We start from the raw sequence: 24,962 nt of genomic DNA, 5'->3' as shown, positions 1-24,962 counted from the left end.
TCTCTCTCTCTCTCTCTCTCTCAATATTTCTATCCATCGCTTTCTTTCTCTATCATTCACTTTTGGCTTTTCTTTTGATCTCACTCACTTTAGAGCTCTCTCTCTCTCTCTCTCTCTCTGCGCAGTGTAAAGTCAAATGAAGATTGTCTCTCGCTCACTCCCTGTAATGAGCTCAGGCTGGATCTCGCTGCTCAATCCACTCACATTCCACATCAGCAGGGATAGAGCGGGAAGAAGCGAGAGAGGCGGGGGAGGCAGGGAAGGAAGGAAGGAAGGGGGGTGGGGAAGTGAGGGAGGGGGAGAGGAAGGGGGCAAGAGGAGGGGGTAAGAGAGAGGGGGAAACGAGAAAGGAGGAGGGAGGGAGGGAAGGAAGAAGGGAAGGGATTGTAAATCAAAGGCAAGTAAACAATCTCTTTATTTCCCCCATCACCACATCCCTCGTCCCACCCTGTCCCGCAGACTGTGAATGAAAGCAGCCAGCAGTTGTGGACAAGGCTGGGGGAGCTGGGGGAGGAGAGGAGTACAAGGGATTAGAAGGGGGTGGTGACGGAATCCTGGAGAAATGAAGAGAAAAGAAGCTTTTGTCCGGGACCAGATAACTTAACGCCGTCACACCCCCTCCCCATGACTACATTGGCACAGTCCTTCCCATCCCCTGCTGCTAATCCCCCACAAAACATTACTTTTTTTTCGCTCTCTCATTTTCCCGGAGAGTGCCTGAAATTCCAACACTTCCTGCCAGGAACCTCCCGTCTCCGTCTCTCTCTCCGTCTTCCTCTCTCTCTCTCTCACCCTCCCTCTCTCCTCCCTCCCCTTCTTTTACCCTCCCTACCCTCAAATCCAACCCCCCTCCCTACCTACGCCGGAGAGAATTGTTTGAAAGAAATGTTTCGCTCTGTGCTGTGGATACTCTGCTTCGGAACCACGACTGCAGGTAGGTAGAAACAAACCAACTTTCTAACTCATGTCCTCTCCCTCTCTCTCACTGCACCCCCCAGTCTCCATCCACTCTCACCCTCCAACCATGTCCCGTGGCTCACATTGGGTCCTACTCGCAACCTCTCCATTCCTCGATCATCATTTTTCTCTCTCCCCCCCCCTCTCAGCCTTTACTGATCGCGATCTCTATAGCTTGATTTCTCCCCCTCTCTCCATATTTGACTCTCCATTTACTGTTTGTTTCCTTCCTTCCCCTCTCTCTCCCTCTCAACATCTCACTCTTTCTCTGTTCACCCCCTCCTCGCTCTACGCCTCCCGATTAATTCTAACCTCTGCCCTCTCCATCTCCTGCCGGTGGAGTGGACACGGAATTAACTTTTATCTTCGTCCTCCAGCGACAAATCAAATGGACAATATGGTAGCTCCTCGAACTGTTCCACAACATCCCGAAACAGTTCAATGCTAATGAGAGCCCTGTTGAAATGTAGGCCTTGTTTTCATGTACAATTGCAGCAACCAATCTGTCCATGATTCCCCCACAGAGAGGTGCTGAGGATGAGGTGAAATGTTCTCAGTCAACGTGAACAATTGGATTTGGGTGGGAGGAAGCACCATCCCTGCTCTTCTCCATTAGTGTCTGGGATTTTCCAGGAATGCAGTCTATCAGTTTAACCTGAAAGAATCTGTAGATAGACTCAAAATGCTATAGTAACTCAGCGGGACAGGCAGCATCTCTGGATAGGTCTTCAGTCTGAAGAAAGGCCTCGACCTGAAAAGTCGTCCATTCCTTTTATCCAGAGATGCTGCCTGTCCCGCTGAGTTACTCCAACATTTAATGTCTATCTTCAGTTTAAACCAGCATCTGCAGTTCCTTCCTTCATTGAAAGAATCTGAGGCAGTCCAGCACTCCAGAATACACGGTTGGTTGTCCCTCAACACAGACACACCCAAGGTCTGAAACTCCAACGGCACCACGGCAAGTACGTTGTCTCTGCCTCTGTCTCTGTGTGGTGCTCATGTGTTTCACAGTGAAGAGGCACTTTCACTCTCAGTCTAACCTGTTCCCTGGAGTGTGTGGTGGGATGGTGTGGAGGGAGCTTCGCTCTGTTTCTAAGCTGTCTTGTGTTATACAGGCTCTTTGGCCCACCTTGCCCATGCCGGCCATCAAGTACCCATCAACATTGACCCCATTTCCTAATATGCAGTCTGTCGCATTCACTATCAAGGAACTTCATTCCCAGGGATTCTGTTCCAGATTGCAGCCACCGTCTGTTTGAAAAAGCTCCCCCTCACATTCTATCTAACCAACCTCTTCACCTGACCTGTGCCCTCTGGTTATAGGCCTCTCCATTCTGGGGAAAAGTTTTTCATTGTCCACCCTATCTCTGCTGCTCATTATTATGCACAACTCGATCACCCCTCCCCCCCCCCCCCCTCGCCCTCGTCAGCTTCAGAGAAAACAAACCCAGTCTCCCCTTTAACAGAACCACTCTGGCACTATCTGGTGAATTCCCTTTGCACTCTGTCCAGCACAACAACATCCTCCCTATTGTGAAGTGACCAGAAGTGTATAGAATACTCCAACTAAATGTTTCATAAAACTGTACCAACGTCTCCCTACCTGTATATTCTCCGTCACGGCTAATGAAGACAAATGTCCCTCACCACCTTATCTACATGTGCTGCCATCTTCAGGGATATATGAACTTGTACACCAAATTCCTTCTGTCCCTCTGACCCTAAGGATCCTACCATTGTGGTCAGATCTCCCAAATTCTATCAGATCACAAATCAGAATTAAATTCCATCTGTCATTGTCCTGCCCAAATAACTATCTGGTCAATATCCTCCCCCCCACCCCCACCCCCATCCCCACCATTTATTTCACCATTCCACCAACATTCCTGTCATTTGCCAGCTTCATAATCATTCACATCCAAGACATGGAAGAAACAGGAAAGGTTGCAGCTCTAATTGTACAACAATATTCACAGGGTTTCAGTCTCGAAAGCAAACCTCCCGCAGTCACCCTCTATCTACTATCATCAAGCCAACTTCAGATCCAAATTGTATAATGGGACAGTGTAGTGGGAACTTCAGTCTGTGTCGAACCCAGAGCTTCACTGTCTTTATCCCATGCCCTGGGAGAGTGTGATAGGACAGTGCGGAGGGAGCTTCACTCTGTGTCTAACGCATGTCCCAGAGTGTGTGGCGGGATGGATTTGCGGGATCGTCAGTCCAAATGCAACTAGTGTTCTGGGAGTCTGTGACGGGACAGTGTAGATGGAGCTTCACATCGTGTCAACACATGTCCAGTGCAACATGGATTGATGTTTGATTTTATAATTTGTGGGCTGATGGTGTGGGGTGACTCTTCCTGAGTTTTAGCTATAGACATAAAATAGTACTGTACACATGCCGAACATGGAGGTGAATTAATTTCCTCTGCCTGCACGTAATCTGTATCCCTCCATTCCCTGCATTTCCATGTGGCTCTTTTAAACTGTTGTGTCTGCTTAAACTTAAACTGCGTTCCAACACCACCCCTGGCAGCGCATTAGACGCTATCTTTACGGACTTCAGTAAAGCATTTGACAAGATCCCGCATGGTTGGCTGGTCAAGAAGGTTAAGGCTCATGAGAATTGGATGCAAAATTGAATAGAAGATAGGTGGCAGAGGGTAGTGGTGGAAGGATGTTTGGAAGTCTGTAACAGTAGTGTACCCTAGAGATTGTTACTGGAAACTTGGTGTTTGTAACATATGTTAATAACCTGGAAGTGAAAATAGAAGGTGCGATTAGTAAGTTTGTCTCGGCCACAGCTGGACATTGATCAGTTGGAGAGTCGGGTAGTGCGTTGATGGAAATTGTGTGAGATGATTAATTTTGGGAAGTCAAATATGGGTCGGACATATAGAGTAAATGGTGGGGCACGAAGGAATGTTGTGAACAGAGAAGCCATGGGGTTCAAGTCCATAGTTGAGGGTTCAGGTTGACAGGGTGGTGAAGATGGCATAGAACATCAGTTAATGCGTGGGTCGGGGCAGAATACAAATGTTGCAACATTATGTTTAGTTTAAAGATACAGCACAGAAACAGGCCCTTTGGCCCACCTGGTCAATGCCCGCACATGGACGCTATCCTACACACATTGTGGACACTTTACAATGTTACCAAAGCCAATTAACCTGTATGTCTTTGGAGTGTGGGAGGAAACCGGAACACCTGGAGAAAACCCATGCAGATCACAAGAGAACGTACAAACTCCGTACAGACAGATCCCATAGTCAGGATCGAATCCGGGTCTCTGGCGCTATAAGGCAGCATCTTATAAGGTCATAAGGTCATGTCATAAGAGTAGAATTAGGCCATTTGGCCCATCAAGTCTACTTCAATCTTGGCTGATCTATCTCTCCCTCCTAACCCCATTCTCCTGCCTTCTCCCCATAACCTCTGACAACTGTAATAATCAAAAATCTACCTATCTCCGCCTTACAAATATCCACTGATGGCCTCCACAGCATTCTGTGGCAAAGAATTCCACAGATTCACCACCCTCTGACAGCAAAATTTCTCCTCATCTCCTTCCTAAACGAACGTTCTATGCTTGTGAGGCTATGACCTCTAGTCCTAGACTCTCCCACTAGTGGAAACATCCTCTCCACAGCCCCTCTATCTAAGCCTTTTACTATTCTGTATGTTTCCATGAGGTATTCTTGTATTCCTCATACTTCTAGACTCCAGCGAGTACAGCCCTCTTGCTGACAAACGCTCATTATACTCATTCATGGGATCATTCTTGCAACCCTCCACTGGACCCCCTCCAGAGCCAGCACATCATTCATTCCACAGATATGGTGCCCAAAATTGCTATATATTGTTATATTCCAAATGTGGCCTTACAGGCTGCTTATAGAGCCTCAGCATTACATCCCTGTTTTTGCACACCAGCCCACTTGAAATAAATGCTCTACTGCTGTGCCATCGTGCCACCCCAATTGTACAAATCTCTGGTTAGGCTGCGCTTGGAGAAGAATGTGCAAGTTTTGTTTGCAATATGACAGAGGGATGTGGCTCTACTGAAGGGGGCACAGGTGCGATTTGTCCTGAACGCTGCCAGGATTGGAGGACTTCAGTTATGGGAAGAGATCTGATAAGCTGGACATATTTTTTCTGCAACAAAGGAGGAAGAGGGTGACATGAAAGGCATAGGTCGAGTAAATAAAATTGTTTTACCATGACAGGGGAACCAAAAACAATAAGGCACAGGTTTAAGGTGAGAGGAAGGAGTTTTAAAGGGAATCGGGATAAGATTTTTACACCAAGAGTGGGTGCCATCTAGAATTTGCAGCCTGTGGCACTAGTGGAATTACATCTAATCACCACATTTAAGAGACATGTAGATCAGCACTTGAATAGACAAGGCATAGAAAGATACAGTTGTAATAAGAGCAAATGGGATCATGGAAAAATAGGTTGATGTGGACAAATGATTGGCATGGATGCAGTTGGCTGAAGGGCCGCTTTCTGTGCTCTGTGCAAGATTCACAAAGTCAGTCAAATCTTTGTTTAATGGGCAACAAGACTGGCACATAGGAACAGCTGGTAGTTGCTTCAGCACCAGCGACCCAGGTTCGATCCTGACCTCAGGTGCTGTTTGTGTGATGTTTGCACGTTCTCCCTGTGACTATATGGGTTTCACTGACTGATCTGGTTTTGTTCACAACCCATAGATGTGTGGATTTGCAGGTTATCTGGCTCTGTAAAATTGTGAAAAGATGGTTGGCATAGACTCATTGGGCTGAAGGGCCTGTTTCCAAGCTGTATCTCTCAAATCTCTGCCACTCTCTGTGTGGAATTTGATTGTTCTATGACTACGTGACTTTCCCCTGAGTGCTACGCTTTGCTTCCACAGTCCAAAGACGTACGAGCCAGAGAGAGAGAGAGAGAGAGAGAGAGAGAGCACAGAAACAGGCCCTTCAGCCCATCACGTCTGTGCAGACCATCACCACCGTGTGACACTAACCCTATGCCAATCTCAGAGTCCCATGTGACAGAAGCTGGAGGAAGTTGATGAGAATGCGAGAATAACAAATAGGATGGATATAAGATTAGTGTAAATGTGTGGTTGATGGTGTTACAGACAATGTGGGCCAAAGCACCTGTTTCCATGTAGTCTCTCCATAGTACTCTGTCAGTATAACTCCTCCATATCCCTGGAAACCCCCTGTAGCTCCTATATCCCTCCCTATCTCTCTCACCCCCTCTTGATCCTAGTCCTCTCCTTATTTCTACAAGATCTATCCCCTCCCCATGTCTGCAACCCTCCCCGTTACACCTCTCCCTCTATCTCTGACCAGCTTCTGCCCTAAAACCCCTCCCCATCTCTATAACCCCCCTACGTTCCGTACACACCTCTATCTTCATAACCTGCTCCAGCCTCTACATCCCTCCCTATCCCTGTAACACTCCTCCTGTGTAGAATGGGCTAGTGGTAGCCGCTGCTCGTGTTTACAGTCACTGATCTTGTCCTATATTGTGGCTAACCAGGGGTAGCCACTGTTCACTGTTCATCACATTATCTGTTTTCCCAGTCCGTGTGACCGCTCCCATCAGCCAGGCTCCTGCACCAGACCTTCAGCAGTCCCTCAGGACTCCTGGTTCACAGTAACCACGCTGTGGTCTTGCCCCAGGTTCCGATTATTTGAAGAATGAGGGCCTTCAGAGATTGTGAGGTGTCATAGAGTTCTAAAGAGATACAGTGTGGAAACAGGCCCTTCGGCCTACACCGGCCACCATGTCCCAGCTACACTGGTCTCACCTTACCGTGTGACATGCCCCATCAGCACAGGAGAGGGTCAGACATGTCCATCATCACAAATTGGGGAAGGGGAGAGAGAGAGGGGGTGAAGGGGGGGGGAAGAGAGAGGTGAATGAAAGGGGTGAAGGGGAGGGGGGCAGAGAGAGGGGTGAATGGAAGAAAAAGGGGGGAGAGAGAGAGAGAGAAGAATGGGATGAGGGAGAAGAGGATTGAGAGTGGGTAAAGTGGGAAAGCTGTGAGGAAAGAGTGTATGAGTAAGGGAGATAGAGTGAGTGATAGAAACATGGAGGTGTGGAGAAAAGTAGGGCAGGAAGGAGAGAGGTTGAGGGAGGATGTCAAGATGAAAGGTGTCAGTCAACAGGAAAGGAGAAGGCAGAGGAAAATAAAGATGGTGAGATTGTTTAAAAAGAAAGTCGGAGAGAGGGAGAAAGGAGAGAATGGAAATGAGTCAGTCAGGGGCAGAATGTGAGGGTGGGGGGGGGGCTACACTGCATCTGCCGGAGCATCTTGCCTGTACGCCACAGCCCCCTCCCAGCTCGGAGAGGCCAGGCTTGCCTTGGGTTAATATGCGGCGGAGAAGGAGCTCAGCCGGAAATTCTGCACATTCCATTCTGGGAATAACGAGAGGCAGGAGAGGATAGGGCGAATTGTGCCGGAGGCGGTCCTGCAGGGTGGTGGGGTGAGAGCATGTGGATCTGCCCTGCCGTGTCAGGCACTCGCACTCTGGGGCAACTGTGAGACACCAGCATCAACCCACAGCCACAGCTTCAACAACCTCACTCACCCAGTTATCAGGGCTGGGACAAGGCCTGGAACAGATGAACTGTGAGGGGTAGGGGTTGTGTGTCCTGAGAATGAATGAGAGAGGGCAGGAAGGAGTGTACGCTTGGAGATGGAGGGGACTCTAGTTACAATGCTCCCTTTATCCTGACACTGCTCACTGTTCCTCCCACAATGCCGACCTCACTGCTGATCCTCCCGTGGGCTGCCCCTTCAGCATTCCATCCCTCAACAACCCTCCAAATGGTGCTCCCTCCTCCTCACCACCCTCCTGGCGGCACTGTACTCCCCCCCCCCCCCCCCCATGCTCCCTCACCACCCCATGTGCCACACCTCCCTGCGAGGTGCCTCCCATCGCCCACCCTTCCTGCGGTACCGTGCTCCCTCACCACCCCCCATGCTGATGCGTTCCCCCATCTCCCCTCCCCCAGCGCGCGCTCCCCATTGCCCCTCCCCCAGTGCGGTTCTCTCCCATCTCCCCTCCCCCAGCACGGTCTCCCCCATTGCCCCTCCCCCAGCGCGCGCTCCCCCATTGCCCCTCCCCCAGTGCGGTTCTCTCCCATCTCCCCCCCCCCCCCCCAGCGTGCGCTCCCCCAGCGCGGTCTCCCCCATTGCCCCTCCCCATTGCCCCTCCCCCAGTGCGCGCTCCCACATTGCCCGTCCCCCAGCGCGCGCTCCCCCATTGCCCGTCCCCCAGTGCGCGCTCCCACATTGCCCGTCCCCCAGCGCGCGCTCCCCCATTGCCCGTCCCCCAGCGCGCGCTCCCCCATTGCCCCTCCCCTTTGCCCCTCCCCCAGCGCGCGCTCCCCCATTGCCCCTCCCCCAGCGTGCGCTCCCCATCTCCCCTCCAGCGCTGCGCTCCCCCATCTCCCCTCCCCCATTGCCCCATCTGCATTGCCCCTCCCCCAGCGCAGTTCTCCCCCATTGCCCCTCCCATGGCACGGCGTTCCCCCGTTGCCCGTCACGTGGCGCGGCGTGGTGCACCCTTGCTGCTGTGATGTTGGATATCTGGGCTTGGGTATCTGCAGTGAATCTTTAATTTGTGACTGGGAGTGTGTGGTGTCTATGGGGTCTGAGAGAAAGGGAGAGGGAGAAGGCTTCATTTCTGGTGCTAAATTAGTCTGTCTTAATCAAAGGAGAAGGAGATTAAAGTCAGCAGAAAATTAATTGAGTCTTGGCTGCCTATGGCATCAAGTTAATTGTGAGTGTTTGTTGTCATGGCAACATTTTTGCGACCGGTCTGCTCTAAGTCACCGGCCTCACCGTCACTGCAGCCTAAAATAGCTGATCTATTGGAGGTCAATTAGGGCCCATCCAGGTTGTTCGGGACCATGTTGTCCCAGCCCAGTCCATCCCGCTGCCTGACTTGGCTCTTCTGGCAGTGACTCCAGACTGCTCTCACGCCCCCCCCCCCCCCCCTTGTACAGAACCATCATCTCTGTCCCATCTTTCACAACGTTCACTGATGGAACATTCACTTTCCCTCTGCCTCCCTCTCTCCGCCTGTCCCCTGAACCAATGATTGTGGATGATCAGCCATGATCACATTGAATGGCAGTGCTGGCTCGAAGGGCCAAATGACCTACTCCTGCACCTATTGTCTATTGTCTAATTCTGTTACCCCTCTTTCACATCCAACCCCTCTATATAAGGGCAGTTTACAGGGGCCAATTAACCTACAAAACCACACATTTCCAGATGTAGGAGGAAACCAGAAAACCTAGGGAAAACCCACACTGTCGCAGGAGAACATGCAAACTCCACACAGATAGATCCAGTCAGGATTGAAACCGGATCTCTGGCGCTGTGAAGCAGCACCTCTAACATCTGCACCACTGTGGCGCTATGTATAACATCTTAGCCTGCCTGCCCAGTCTCTCAGTATAGCTCAGGCCTCAGATCCAGGCAACATCCTTGTAAATCTCTCTGTACTCTCTCCAGCTGAGTGCTATCTTTCCTCTAGCAGGGTGACCAGAACTGATATTATGGAGGCATATAAAATTATGAGGTGAATGGACAGAGTCTTTTACCCATGGAAGGGAAATCAAGAGCTAGAGGGCATAGATGTGATAGAAAGTAGGTACAAGAGGTGGAGGAGTTGCTTTACTAATCATGGAGAATGTCACAGTGGTATTCAGTGAGAGCATACTGGAGGGTGCCGCTACTAAGGCATGGGTTGAGTTCAACATTTAAAGAGCAATTACCCTAATGGGATTATATAGTCCAGAGGATCACATTTGTAGACAGATTACAGAGGATGCAAGAACCACATGGTTGTTGGAGTGGGTGACTTTAACTTTCCCCAATGTTGACTGGGGCTTACTCGGGGCAAGAGCATTAGATAGGGCAGAATTTGTTCCGTGAATCCAATAAGGTTTCTTTAAAAAGTATGAGGTAGTCTGAGATTCCATTTTGGACCTTGTATTGGGAAATGAGCCTGGCCAGGTGACTGGTGTAATGACAGAAGAGCATTTTGGAGACAGTGATCACAGCTCCAAAGCGAGTAGGAAAGCTAGAAGGGCCAGAAAGGGCCATTAAATGCATTGGCGTGTAGGATTAAGGAAAATCCCAAGGCTTTTTATACATGTGTTAAAAACAAAATGGTGTGCAGGGAGAAGGAAGAACTGCTCAATAAAGGAGGGAATAGATGATTGAAATCAGTGGGTAGGAATGGTACTAAACGAGTACTTTGTATCTGTATTCACCAAGAGGAAGGACTGGAGGGCAGTGAAATACAGGAGTGTGGAGGATACAGGGGGTGGCACATTGGCACATTGGCACATTTACTGCCTTGATGGGTGCTATCTGTATGGAGTTTGTAGGTTCTTCCTGTGATCATGGGGTTTTTTTCTGGATGCTTTGGTTTCCTTCCAGATTCCAAAGACATGCAAGTTTCAAAGCTAATTGGCCTTTAAATTGTCCCCAGTGTGTAGGATAGAACTAATGTATGGGTGATCATTGGTCAGCGTGGATATGGTGAAGCCTGTTTCCACACTGTCTCACTAAACTAATACAAATGTGCTGAGGCATTTGGAGATTAAAGTGGGCATGATGGGATCTATCGCTGAATATTGAGGGAAGCAAGAGAGGAGATTGTGTGGCCTTGACAAGGAACCAGGAGATTAAGATGTACAGGATTCACAATGACTTGGTTAGTTGGATTCAGACCTAGCTTATTCGTGGAAGACAGAGGGTTGTGGTGGAAGGAAGATATTCTGGGTGGAGGTCGGTGACCAATGGAGGTTCGCAGGGATCTGTGCTGGGACTTCTGCTGTTTGTGATTGATCGAAATGACCATTACATGAATGTAGATGGGTTGGTGAGTAAGTTTGCTGATGACATCAAAATTACAGTAGTTGCAGACAGTGAGGAAAAACTGTTAGAATATATGGGTGGGGAATTTACAGAAGGAGCTTAATCCAAGCAAGTGTAAGATGTTGCACTTTGGGAGGTTGAATGTAAGGGAAACGTATACAGTATTGATGTTAAGCGAGATGTTGGGGCCCAGGTTCATAACTCATTGAAGGTGGCAGCACATAGTGGTAAAGAAGGCATATGGTATGCTTGTCTTCAATGTTAGGGGCTTTACATATACGAGTCAGGAGGTCATGCTGCAGCTACACAGGACTACAGTTAGGCCGCATTTGGTGTATTGCGTGGAGTCCCGTTCACTATATTACATGAAAGATGTGGAGGCTTTGGAGAGGGTGCAGAGCAGATTTACCAAAATTCTGTCTGGATTAGAGGGTTTCATCTACAGGGAGAGAGTGGATAGACTTGGATTGTTTTCTCTGTAATGTTGGATGGTTTATAAAAGTGTAAAATATTATGAGAGGTATGGATAGGGTAGACAATCAGAACCTTTGTTCTCCAGGGCAGAAATGTCCAACACTAGAGAGCATAGCTATAAATTGCAAGGGGGAAAGTTTAATGGAGATGTGCGGGGCAAGTTTTACGCAGAGTGGAGATGCTTGGAACAGATTGCCAGGGTCGGTGGTGGATGCAGATATGATAGTGGTGTTTATGAAATTTGAAGATAGACACATGGAAGTGCATGGAATGTGGATCATGTGGATGTGGAATGTGGATGTGGATCATGTACAAGCAGATGGGATCAGTTTAACTTGGCATCTTGTTCGCCACAAACATTGTGGACTGAAGGGCCCGTTATTGTGCTGTATGTTCCATCTCTTTGGGATGCAAGAGGAAACCACGCAGTCACAGGGAGAACGTGCAAACTCCACACACACAGCACACAAGGTCAGGATCGAGCCAGCTCTACCAGCTGGTACCGGAGCCACTACTATCCTGATTGCGATGAAGGTGTTTGAGAAACTGGCCATGTAGATCATTGTGTGATGGAGAGGCTCCGGGCAATGTGGAGAAGAAGCGCCAAAGGCAGTTTAGTGCAGAGGAGTTTGAGATGATGTCTTGGGTGGTGAAACAGAGTTGGGAGTTACACGATAAGAGGGAGATGTGGAGGGATGGGTTAGCATCAATAGCGGGTGGCTCTCTATGGGGTTGGCTAGGCAGATGGGATGCTGATAGAATCTCACAGCACAGAATCGAGCTCTTTGGACCACAAGTCCATGCCAACCACCCATTTACACTGATACCAGTTCATTCTTTACACAACGCCATCTATTCCTCACAGCGTTTACCCATCAGTGGCCCTGATACACTGGAGGCCATTAGGTGCTCACTGGACCCGCACATCTGTGGTACGTGAGAGGAATCCGGAACACCCAGGGGACATCCACACAGTCACAGGAAGAATGTACAAATCCTATACAGACAATGCCAGAGATCAGGCTCAAACCTGGATGTGTGGTGCTGAGAGCTAGTAGCACTACCTCCGGCGCTTTCCTTTATTAGCCAACGCTCAAAGAATAAGAGGAGGGAGGAGATGCAGGAACCGTGCACAACACCAGTGGACCCAAGTCTGATCCTGAAGAGAGTTCTGGTCACCACATTCAAGGAGAAGGGTCACACTGGAGAGGGTGCAGGGGTGGGGGGTTAACATAGAAACATAAAAAATAAGTGCAGGAGGAAGCCATTCGGCCCTTCGAGCCAGCACCGCCATTCATTGTGATCATGGCTGATCGTCCCCTATCAATAACCCGTGCCTGCCTTCTCCCCATATCCCTTGATTCCACTAGCCCCTAGAGCTCTATCAAACTCTCTCTTAAATCCATCCAGTGACTTGGCCTCCACTGCCCTCTGTGGCTGGGAATTCCATAAATTCACAACTCTCTGGGTGAAAAAGTGTTTTCTCACCTCAGTCTTAAATGACCTCCCCTTTATTCTAAGACTGTGGCCCCTGGTTCTGGACTCGCCCAACATTGGGAACATTTTTCCCGCATCTAGCTTGTCTAGTCCTTTTATAATTTTATATGTTTCTATAAGAAACCCCCTCATCCTTCTAAACTCCAGTGAATACAAGCCTAGTCTTTTCAATCTTTCCTCAAATGACAGTCCCGCCATCCCAGGGATCAATCTCGTGAACCTACGCTGCAATGCCTCAATCACAAGGATGTCCTTCCTCAAATTAGGAGACCAAAACTGCACACAATACTCCAGATGTGGTCTCACCAGAGCCCTATCCAACTGCAGAAGAACTTATTTACTCCTATACTGAAATCCTCTTGTTATGAAGGCCAACATTCCATTAGCTTTCTTCACTGCCTGCTGTGCCTGTAAGCCAACTTTCAGTGACCGGTGTACAAGGACACCCAGGTCTCGCTGCACCTCCCCCTTACCTAACCTAACCCCATTGAGATAATAATCTGCCCCCTTGTTTTTGACGCCAAAGTGGATAACCTCACATTTATCTATATTATACTGCATCTGCCACGCATCTGCCCACTCACTCAGCCTGTCCAGGTCACCCTGCAACCTCCTAACATCCTCTTCACAGTTCACACTGCCACCCAGCTTTGTGTCATCCGCAAACTTGCTAGTGTTGCTCCTAATTCCCTCTTCCAAATCATTAATATATATGGTAAACAGTTGCGGCCCCAACACCGAGCCTTGCGGCACTCCACTCGCCACTGCCTGCCATTCTGAAAAGGACCCGTTCACTCCTACTCTTTGCTTCCGGTCTGCCAACCAATTTTTTATCCATGTCAACACCCTACCCCCAATACCATGTGCTCAAATTTTAGTCACCAGTCTCCCGTGCGGGACCTTAGCAAAGTCTTTCTGAAAATCTAGATACACTACATCCACTGGCTCCCCTTCATCCATTTTACTTGTCACATCCTCAAAAAATTCCAGAAGATTAGTCAAGCATGATTTCCCTTTCATAAATCCATGTTGACTTGGACTAATCCCTTTACTGCTATCCAAATGCCCCATTATTACCTCTTTAATAATTGACTTCAGCATCTTTCCCACCACCAAAGTCAGGCTAACTGGTCTGTAATTCCCCGTTTTCTCTCTCGCTCCTTTTTTGAAAAGTGGGATAACATTAGCTATCCTCCAATCCACAGGAACTGATCCTGAATCTATTGAACATTGGAAAATGATCACCAATGCATCCACTATTTCTAGAGCCACCTCCCTGTGGACCCTGGGATGCAGTCCATCAGGCCCAGGGGATTTATCATCCTTCAGTCCCATTAGCCTACCCAATACTATTTTTCGCCTAATGAAAATTTATTTCAGTTCCTCTACCCTCTGTCCTCCAGTACATCTGGGAGATTGTTTGTGTCTTCCTTAGTGAAGACAGATCCGAAGTACCTATTCAACTCTTCTGCCATTTCCTTGTTGCCCATAATAATGTCACCCGTGTCTGCCTTCAAGGGAACCACATTTGACTGCTACTCTTTTTCCCTTAACATATCTATAGAAGCTTTTACTGTCCTTTATATTCCTGGCCAGCTTCCCCTCGTACTTCATCTTTTCAGCCCGTATTGCCCGTTATGTTTCCTTCTGTTGTCCTATGAAAGTTTCCCAATCCTCTGGCTTCCGGCTACTCTTTGCAGTGTTATACATCTTTTCTTTTAGTTTTATTCTATCTCTAACTTCTCTTGTCAGCCACGGTTGCCTCCTACTCCCCTTAGAATCTTTCTTCCTTTTTGGAATGAAATGATCCTGCGTCTTCCGGATTATGCCCAGGTTAAGCAGGATGTTGCTGGGCCCGGCATATTGTCACTGTGAGGAAAGATTGGAGCAGCTGGGGATGTTTCCCCAGAGCGGAGGAGGTTGAAAGGGGGGGATGATTAAAGGGTGTACAGTGGTGAGCAGCCTGCACAAAGCCAATAGCAAGGAGTGATCTCCCCGAGCAAAGGGTGAGACAGCAGGGGCAGATTTACAGGAACTGGGGCAAGGATTAGAGGGGGAGAATGGAAAGGGGTTCCCCAGAAGAGGGGGGTTCTGAGACCTTGTCTGAGAGGAAATACAAGGAGCTCTCCACAGTTAAACAACAGAGCCACAACATGCACTGGTTTGAGCCTGTGTGAGGTGGGCCGAGAGCAACTAGCACAGATGGGATGGGCCAAATGGTCTCCAACCTTGTAGGCTTTTGTGAAGTTGATGACCAGACTTGCCCAGGTGAAGGTTGAGGCTGATCTTCATTGCACTTTTTAAGATCTGAGGCCGTGTGGTTGGTTGGACAAGGGAAGCATCTTCCTGCTCTCCGGGACGTGGGCAGCATGATTTTGAACTCTCTTTCACACGGGATTGAGGGCCAAGTCAGTTGTTACACATATACTTAAAGTTAGTAGATTTATGTTGACTGTTGAAGGATCTGGGGGATATGGTGGAGCAGACTGAACGGCCTCTTTCTGGAGAACTGCTGAATGGCCTCCTCCTTCCCCTGGCCAGAGGGGGATGAGTGGCTTCCTCCTGTTCATGTGTTGAAGGCCAGGGATGGGAATGACTGCTTTCCTTTCCTTGTTGAATAGCCGAATGGCCTCATGCGATCTGTATGTAACAGGCCAGAGAGACGCTGAGTGGTCTTCTGCTGTTTCTGTGCCACAGGCTGAATGTGCCTGTCCCTCCAAGTCAGATTGCTGGGGTTTGAAGATACGGAATGAGGTGCTGAATAAATGGCCTCTGCAGTTTCTGTTATGTTCTCTGCCTCGAGCGGGATCCAGGCCCATGGACTTGGCGAAGGAGGCAGAGACTGAGCATTGTCTGATGTTGGTGAAATGAGTGGGAACACGAGTGACCTCAGCCCAGAGGAATGAAGAAAATGTTTACTGGGAACTGCCTTTCTCAGAGGCCAAGGCAGCACAGGGTGAGGTCACTGTAAATTGATGGTGACTGCCTCTCTCTGCCTCTCCAAAGCAGTGAACCTTTCTGCCCTCTGTCACTCACCTACGTCCTGGAAATCTCTCCCTCCCCACTCGCACATATTTCTAGTTTATTGTCATGTGTTCCACGGTGCGGTGAAAAGCTTGAAGGATCTGGCATTAGTGCTGCCGGTTGAGTGGTGGCACAGCGGGTAGAACCACTTCTTCACAGGGATGGATCGCAGCTGTAATCCTGATCTCGGCCATTGTCCATCTACAGCTTGCATGTTCTCCCCATGACTGCGAGGGTTTCCTCTCACATTCCAAGGCTGGGAAGCAGGAGGAGTGGGTCACTGGGAATTCAATGGGGGAATGGGATTAATCGGGTTGTTGTGAGCTAGCAGAAGTTGTGAATGGCCATTTCCTCTCCATCATCTGCCAAGAGTGGATGGACCCAGGTGCTGTTCCTGTAGGTTGGAGAGCAGCAAATATGACATCTCCTTTTAATAAAGGAGGGAAATCTGGGAACAGCTGACCTGCTGCTGGGAAAATACCTACACGTAACAGAATGTAACGGTGGATGTCCGACAAAAGTACGGTCAGATTGAGCAGTCAGCGTGGATGTATAGTCATACAGCCATTTGGCCCACCACATTCATGCTGACCAGTGAGCTCCTAAGTGTGTTAATCCACCATAGCCTTCTATGTCTGTCTGATTCAAGTGCTCATCCCGACATTTGTTAAATGCTGTTGGCAACTGTTTGCGTCACATTCTCCGTTGTGTTCCAGGTACTCCCCACTCTCTAGGTAAAGAAAATGCCCCTTAGATCATATTGTCTCTCACCCTTCTCTTCCCATCTCCCACTCCACCCTCGTCCCCTCACCCCTCCTTTACCACCTGTCTCATCTCCTTTCCTCTCTCCCCCCATTCACTTCCCCTCTCTACCCTTCTCTCTCCCCCTCCGTCTCTCCATCCTCCTCCTTTCTCACAAGTTCACAAGTTACAGTATTGGAGTAGAATTGGGACATTCAGCCTATCGAGTCCACTCCGCCATTCAATCGTGGCTGACCTTTACCTCCTAATCCCATTTTCCTGCCTTCTCCCCATAATTCTTGACACCCATTCTAATCAATAATTTGTCTATCTCTGCCTTAAAAATATCCACTGATGGCTTCCACAGCCCTCTGTGGCAATGAGTTCCACAGATTAACTATCCTCTGACTAAATAAATTCCCCCTCACCTCCATTCCAAATAGCATCCTTTAATTCTGAGGCTATGATCTCTGGTCCTAGACTTTCCCACCAGTTGAAACATTCATTCCACATCCATCTATCTTTGCCTTTCATTATTCTGTAAGTTTCAATGAGGTCCCCCGTCAACCTTCTAAACTCAAGTAAGAGAGGCCCAGTGCTGTCAAATGCTCATCATATGCTAACCTACTCATTCCTGGGATCATTCTTGTAAACCACCTCTGGACCCTCTCTAGAGCCAGCACATCCTTCCTCGGATATGAGACCCAAATTTGCTCACAGTACTCCAAATGCGGCCTGACAAGTGCCTTATAGAGCCTCAGCATTACATCTCTTATTTTTGTATTGAGTCCTCTTCATATAAATGCTACCATTTATTTTTTTCACTCCCCCTCTCACTCCTCTTCTATCTCTCCCCATCTCTCCCCACTTACTCTTTCTCCTCCCACATCCTCAGCTCACCCACCCGTTCTCACTTTTCTCTCCGCCTCACACTCTCTCTCCTCCTTCACCCCTCTCTCCTCCCTCGGTGAGGCCACACCCTGTCATTGTGTTGGCTGTACAGCTGCCACTGTGGTAGCCTGGGATGGATAAGGCAGGATCTCTGCCTCTGCTAGAGCTTCCCAGCAGATCAGTGACTATCCTGCAAGTGGATCAGCTGCTGAATACTTGCCCGCATTGTTCCATCACCCCATCTGGGCAGGGCTAGGAGCTGCTGTGGATGGCTTGACCATAGACAGGAACATGTCCACAGTGCCTTGGTTTCCCAATATGAGGTCCAGTAAAGCCCTCCTTATTTTAAGAAACCCAGGGATATACCAAACAAATTCTGCCCATCCAAGCCTTTAGCACTAAGGAAGTCCCAGTCAATATGGGAAAATTAAAGGTACACAAAATTGCTGGAGAAACTCAGCGGGTGCAGCAGCATCTATGGAGCGAAGGAAATAGGCGACGTTTCGGGCCGAAACCCTTCTTCAGACTACCCGATTGCTTTTACATCTTTCTGTTATCTGTTCTTCTGTCTTCCACTATTTCCTGCCATGATGTATTGAATTAGCTAGCTCTCCTGGACCCCATTGCAATCTATCCTTACTTGAAGGTTTTGTAATGAAATGTGGATAGAAAATTGTCGAAGTGACAAGATACTGAAAGTTGAGACGCCAAGGCCTGTTGGATCACCTGGTTGCTGTCCCACCTTTCAATTCACCTTCCCATTCCCACACTGGTCTTTCTGTCCTGGACCTCCTCCATTGCCAGAGTGAGGACACAGGCAAAATAGAGGAACAGCACCCCATGTTCCACCTGAGTAACTTACAAAACCTAACGGTATGAGCATTGCATTTTCCAATTTTAGATAACCAAAATTAACCAATTTTAGATAACTTTTCCGTCTTCCCCCCCCTCCCCCACCTCTTCCCTACGACTCGTGGACTCGTATCCATTTCTGCCTTCCCCCTTCCTTTTTCATCTATATTCCTTCCTAGAGTTAAACAGCTTGGAAACAGACCATTCAGCCCAACTTACTGATGCCAACCCATCTACATTGGTCGCAGCTGCCAGTATTTGGCTCAGACCGCTCTAAACCTTTTCTATCCATGTTCCTGTCCAAATGTCTTTTAAATGATGTTATGGTACCTGCCTCTACCTCCTCTCTCAGCTTGTTCCATATACCCACCCCCCTCTGCGAAAAAGCTGCACCTCAGGTTCCTATTAAATCTTTCCTCTCTCACCTTAAACCTATGTCTTCTGCTTCTTGATTCCCCTATTCCCTTCATGATCTTATACAATATAAATCATCTCACATCCTCCTGCGCTCCAAGGAATAAAATCCTAGCTTGCCCAACTCTCCTTATAGCTTAGGCCCTTAAGTCCTGCTAACACACTCGTAAATATTCTCTGACTACCATATCAACCTGTGATACAACTTTCAAAGATCTATGTACCTGCACTCCTAGATGCCGTTGCATTACAACATTCCCAGGAGTCCTGCCTTTCACTGTGAAAGCCCTGCACTGATTTAACTTCTCAAAATGCAACACTTTGCACTGATCTGCTTTAAACTTCATTAAACATTCCTCAGCCCATTTGCCCAAATGATTAAAATTCTGCTGTAATTTTTGATAACCATCTTAGCTATCTACAATACCCACTTTCATATAATCTGCAAATTAACTATTTGTGCCTTGTACACATCCAAATCATTGATATAAACCATAGGCCAACTGATCCCAGAGTCACAGGCCTCCAGTTTGCAAAACAATCCATCACCTTCACCCTCTGCTTCCTTTCATGAAGCTAATTTTCTATCCAATCCTTGCACAGCAGTCTACCATGTGGAACCTTATCAAATATCTGTTTTACAATTCACACTTCTATCCTTATCTCCCATCTTTTGTCTTTTCAATTCAGCCTTTCTCATAGAGTGATAGTCATAGAGTGATAGTGTGGAAACAGGCCCTTCGGCCCAACTTGCCCACACCGGCTAACATGTCCCAGTTACACTAGTCCCACCTGCCTGCGCTTGGTCCATATCCCTCCAAACCTGTCCAATCCATGTACCTGTCTAACTGTTCCTTAAACAATGGGATTGTCACAGCCTCAACTACCTCCTCTGGCAGCTTGTTCCATACACCCACCACCCTTTGTGTGAAAAAGTTATCTCTCGGATTCCTATTAAATCTTTTCCCCTTCACCTTGAACCTATGTCCTCTGGTCCTCGAGTCCCCTACTCTGGATTAGAGACTCTGTGCATCTACCTGATCTATTCTTCTCATAATTTTGTACACCCCAATAAGATCCCCTCCCATCCTCCTGCGCTCCAAGGAATAGAGAACCAGCCAACAAACTCTCCCTATAGCTCACACCCTCTAGTCCTGGCAACATCCTCATAAATCTTTTCTGAACCCTTTCAAGCTTGACAATATCTTTCCTATAACAGGGTGCCCAGAACTGAACACAATATTCTAAATGCGGTCTCACCAATGTCTTATACAACTGCAAAATGACCTCCCAACTTCTATACTCAATACACTGATTGATGAAGGCCAATGTGCCAAAAGCCTTTTTGACCACCTTATCCACCTGCGACTCGACCTTCAAGGAACCATGCACCTGTACTCCTAGATCCCTCTGCTCTACAACACTCCCCAGAGGCTGACCATTTACTGTATAGGTCCTGCCCTTGTTGGACATCCCAAAATGCAACACCTCACACTTCTCTGTATTAAATTCCATCAGCCATTCCACTGCCCACCTGGCCAATTGATCCAGATCCTGCTGCAATCATTCACAACCATCTTCACTATCTGCAAAACCACTCACTTTTGTATCATCAGCAAACTTGCTAATCTTGCCCTGTATGTTCTTTTGTTTTTCACTTCACCAATTTTTATTGATTTTTAAGAGATATATACAAAACATCATCACCATAAATAAAACAAAGTAAGAAAAACAGCAATCAAAATAAAAAAAGAAGAAGATAGGGGGAAGAAAACAAAGTAAATAAATAAAAAAATTGGAATAAGACCGTGTGGTTCGCTTACCAAATTAAAAAAAGAAAACATGGTTCAAATAAACGGTCCATTTTTCCCAGATCTTCTCAAATAAATTCTCCTTGTCTCTCAAGGAATATGTCAATTTCTCCATATTAAAGATGTCTCGCACAATTTCTAACCACTGTTCCTGTTTTGGACTTTTTCCATTAAGCCACTGCCTGGTAATGGCCTTCTTACTTGCTGCAAGCAAAACTTTAATCAAATATGTATCTTCTATTTTTACACTATCTTTAATACACCCCAGATACATCACAGGGCAGGTATTTGGGATTTTATAACCCAAGATATTATTTACAGCTGCATTAACATTTTCCCAGTATGGCCTTATCTTTACACAGTTCCAGAAAATATGCGAGTGGTCTGCCTCCGTACTCCCACACAGCCTCCAACAGTGTTGTTGGACAGCAAGTTGTCTGCTTTTTATTTTGGGTGTTATAAAAAAGCGAGATAGATTCTTCCAGCAAAATTCTCCCCATACTAGTGAGCTTGTGGATGAACATTGTGTTTCACACATTTGATACCATTGTTCTTCTGCCCTGTATGTTCTCATCCAAATCATTGATGTAGATGACAAACAGTAACAGGCCCAGCACCGAACCCTGAGGCACACCACAAATCACAGGCCTCCAGTCCGAGAAGCAACCTTCCACAATCACCCTCTGCTCCTTCCATGGAGCCAATTTGCTATCCATTCAGCTATCTCTCTGTGGATCCCATGCGATCTAACCTTCCAGAGCAGCCTACCATGCGGAAAGTTGTCGATCGCCTTACAGAAACCCATGCACACAACATCTACAGCTCTGCCCTCATCGGCCTTTTTGGTCACGTCTTTAATTTAATCAATCAGATTTGTGAGACTCGACCTCCCATGTACAAAACCATGCTGACTATTCCGAATTAGCCCTTGCCCATCCAAATGCCTGTATAACCTATCCCTCAGAATACTGTGTAGTAACTTTCCAACTATAGATGTTAAGCTCACCGCCCTACAGTTCCCAGCATTTTCCCTGCAGCCCTTCTTGAAAAGAGATACAACATTTGACACACTCCAGTCTTCCGGCACCTTTCCTGTATTTAAGGATGACTTGTAAATTTCAACCAGGGATCCCGCTATTTCCTCTCTAGTTTCCCGCAATGTCCTCGGATATATATGATCAGACCCTGGAGGTTTGTCCAATCAGCTGCCTGTCACAAGCCACACTCACTAGATCCACCTATCACTCACCGGGCTTTGTTGCTCATCCTCTTCTCCAGCTTTCACATCCCACCACCATGATCATTCTGAAGTGTCCCGACCCAAAATGTCACCTATCCATGTTCTCCAGAGATGTTGTCTGATCCACTGAGTTGCTCCATCACTTTGTGTCCTTTTATCCCAACTTCCACATTCAGTAACCTGACTGATGAAGCACCGAGTTATTCCAGCACTTATTTTAAATTGAAAGTATAATCAAAGTAAAGTTGAAAGTCCCTCGTGTGCCCATTAAATCGATGCACCACGAGGACATCGACTTGATAAAGGGAAATCATCCAAACAGGCATACAACATGAGATCTGACAAAAAACATTCTGGCTACAACTGTAAGATAGCTGAACTACCTGATGCACCACTGCATCAAGCAACCCTTCATTTTGACCATTTTCTATGTTTCTTATCCCTCCTTGATAAACGTTTCCTTATCATGCTGATCGTCTCTATCCTAAAACTTTCTGAGCTGCTAGATTAATTATTCCTGGATTTTAGGTCAGGGGCCACGGTCTGATTAGTTGTAAAGTTCCTGTTCCTGTTGTAAAGTTCTGAGACACACAACCCATGGTGTTCATGCCAAGCCCCGGGTTGCCAGTTTGTGTTAGAGAGAGGAAATGGGAGGAATTTGCTGAGTTGTAGAAATAAATTATCAGGAAGAGAGAGAGAGAGAGAGAGATTCCAAAGGTCAGCTACTCAATTAGATTCACAATTGGTTTGGAGGATAGAGTCAGAAGGTCGTTGCAGACGTTTGTTTTTATGATTCGAGGCCTGTGACCAGTGAAGTGCTACAGACGTCCCTTGTTGCTTCTTATACAATCATACAGAATAGAAACAGACCTAACGTCAGCCTATCTTGCCCATGCTGACCAAGATGCCCCATCTACACTAGTCCCACCTGTCTGTGTTTAGCCCATATGCATCGAAACATAGAAAAACACGTGCAGGATTAGGCCATTCGGCCCTTTCAGCCAGCACCGCCATTCAATGTGATCATGGCTGATCATCTAAAATCAGTACCCCATTCCTGCTTTTTCACCATGTCCCTTCATTCCTTTATCCTAAGAGGGTAGACTCTAACTCTCTCTTGAAAACATCCAGTGAGTTGGCCTGCACTGCTTTCTGTGGCTGAGAATTCCACAAATTCACAACCTCATACCATTGCAATTCATGCCCACCACCCTCTGCATGAATGTTCTCCACATTAAAAATTCAGATGACAATATATTTACCATTGCAAGTAAAATTTCAGATGACACCTCATTTGGAAACGTAGTGGACTGTGTGGAAAGATATTTACATTTACAATAGGATTTAGGTCTTTTAGGAAAGTGAGCCAAGGAATGCCAATTGGAATATAGTTCTCACAAGTGTGAAGTGTTGCACTTTGGTATATCAAACCAGGGGGAGGAATTGCACAGTAAATGGTAGAGCTCTGGAGATTGTAGTGGAACTGGAGATGTGGAAGTACAGGTGCACGGTTCCTGAAAGTGGCAAGTCAGGCAGACATTGTGGTGAAGAAGTCCTTTGACATGCTTGTCTTCATTGGGAAAGGCACTGAGTATATAAGATGTGATATCATGATATAGCTGCACGTCATTGATGAGCACCCCTGGAGCACAGTGTGTGATTCTACTCACCCAGTTATATCGGGGAGCATCACAGCATGGTTTGGGAACAACTCAGATGCACCACAACATTGGTCACCACACCAATTGTAGAGAGTTGTGGATTTAGCCCAGACCATCACACAGACCAGTCTCCCTGCCATTGACCACCCATCCTTGGCAATGCCATAATCAAGGACTAGTCTCACCCCAGTCACTCTCTTTTCTTCACTCTCCTATCAGGCAAAAGGTACAGAAGTTTGAAAACACGTACTTCCAGATTTGGAAACAGTTTCTTCCCAGCTGTTTTCAGGCAACTGAACAGTCCTCTCGTCAGCTAGAATGTGGTCCTGGCCTCCCATCTTCCTCACTGGAGACCTCTAAACTATCTTTAATTGGATGTTATTGGACTTCATTATTATACCTTTGCACTAAATGTTGTACCCTTTATCCTTTCTCTGCGTGACTTGATTGTATTAATGTATACTCTTAGCATGCAAACTAAAGCGTTTAACTGTACCTCGGTATATGTGTATTGTAGATATTCACCAGGATGTTACCTGGGATAGCAAGCTTGAATTATAGGGAGAGGTTGGAAAGGCTGGGGGCATGAATAAAGTGGACACTTAATCCGAGAATTAAGGATTCTAAAACTAGAGGGCATCGGCTTATATTGAGCGGAGAGATTTTGAGGGACTTCAGGGGCAAGTAATTTGCTCAGATGGTTGTCCATATCTGAAATGAGCTGCCAGAGGAAGCTATAAAAGGGCCAGATCTATGGATAGGATAAATTTAGAAGGCTGAGAGCCAACTGCAGGCAAATGGGATTAGTTCTGTATGTTCGCATGGACAAGGTTAGCCAAAGGGCCTGTTTCTGTGCTGTATATATCGCTCTATGACATCAGCCCTGATGGACAGATGGAAATCAGAGAGAGGGATTAGTAGATCAGAGTGTGTGTGTGTGTGTGTGTGTGTGTGTGTGTGTGTGTGTGTGTGTGTGTGTGTGTGTGTGTGTGTGTGTGTGTGTGTGTGTGTGTGTGTGTGTGTGTGTGTGTGTGGTGTGTGTGTGTGTGTGTGTGTGTGTGTGTGTGTGTGGTGTGGTGGGGGGTGTGTGTGTGTGATGAGGGTGTGTGTCGTGGGGGGGTGTGGTGTGTGTGTGTGGGTGTGTGTGTGTGTGGGTGTGTGTGGGGGGGGTGTGTGTGTGTTGTGTGTGTGTGGTGGGTGTGTGTGTGTGGTGGTGTGTGTGTGGGGGGGTGTGGTGTGTTGGTGTGTGTGGGTGTGGGTGGGGGTGTGTGTGTGTGGGGGTGGGGGTGGGGGGGGTGTGGGTGTGTGTGTGGGTGTGTGGGGTGGTGTTGTGGTGTGTTGGGGGTGTGTGTGTGTGTGTGTGGTGTGTGGTGTGTGTGTGGTGTGGTGTGTGTGTGTGGTGTGTGTGTGTGGGGTGTGTGGGTGTGTGTGTGTGTTGGGTGGGGGGTGGGGCTGCGCGCGCGCGCGCGCCGCGCGCCGGGTTTGCCCGGTTGCGAGCCGTGT

The 24,962-nt window shown here is 47.6% G+C and overlaps 1 protein-coding gene across 1 annotated transcript in view; it reads left to right on the top strand.

Annotated features, from left to right (window-relative positions):
* The first annotated feature begins 385 nt into the window (after positions 1-385).
* Positions 386-24,962, top strand: part of kirrel1 (kirre like nephrin family adhesion molecule 1) — a 162,754-nt gene continuing 138,177 nt past the window's right edge. The window contains exon 1 of the mRNA XM_033042244.1: positions 386-934. Coding sequence (XP_032898135.1) covers positions 625-934 — 310 coding nt within the window. The 5' untranslated portion in view covers positions 386-624. The remainder of the gene's footprint in view (positions 935-24,962) is intronic.

This window comes from Amblyraja radiata, chromosome 24 (assembly GCF_010909765.2).
Source record: "Amblyraja radiata isolate CabotCenter1 chromosome 24, sAmbRad1.1.pri, whole genome shotgun sequence".
Classification (NCBI taxonomy): Eukaryota; Metazoa; Chordata; class Chondrichthyes; order Rajiformes; family Rajidae; genus Amblyraja; species Amblyraja radiata.
This window is presented reverse-complemented; position numbering and strand designations above follow the sequence as displayed.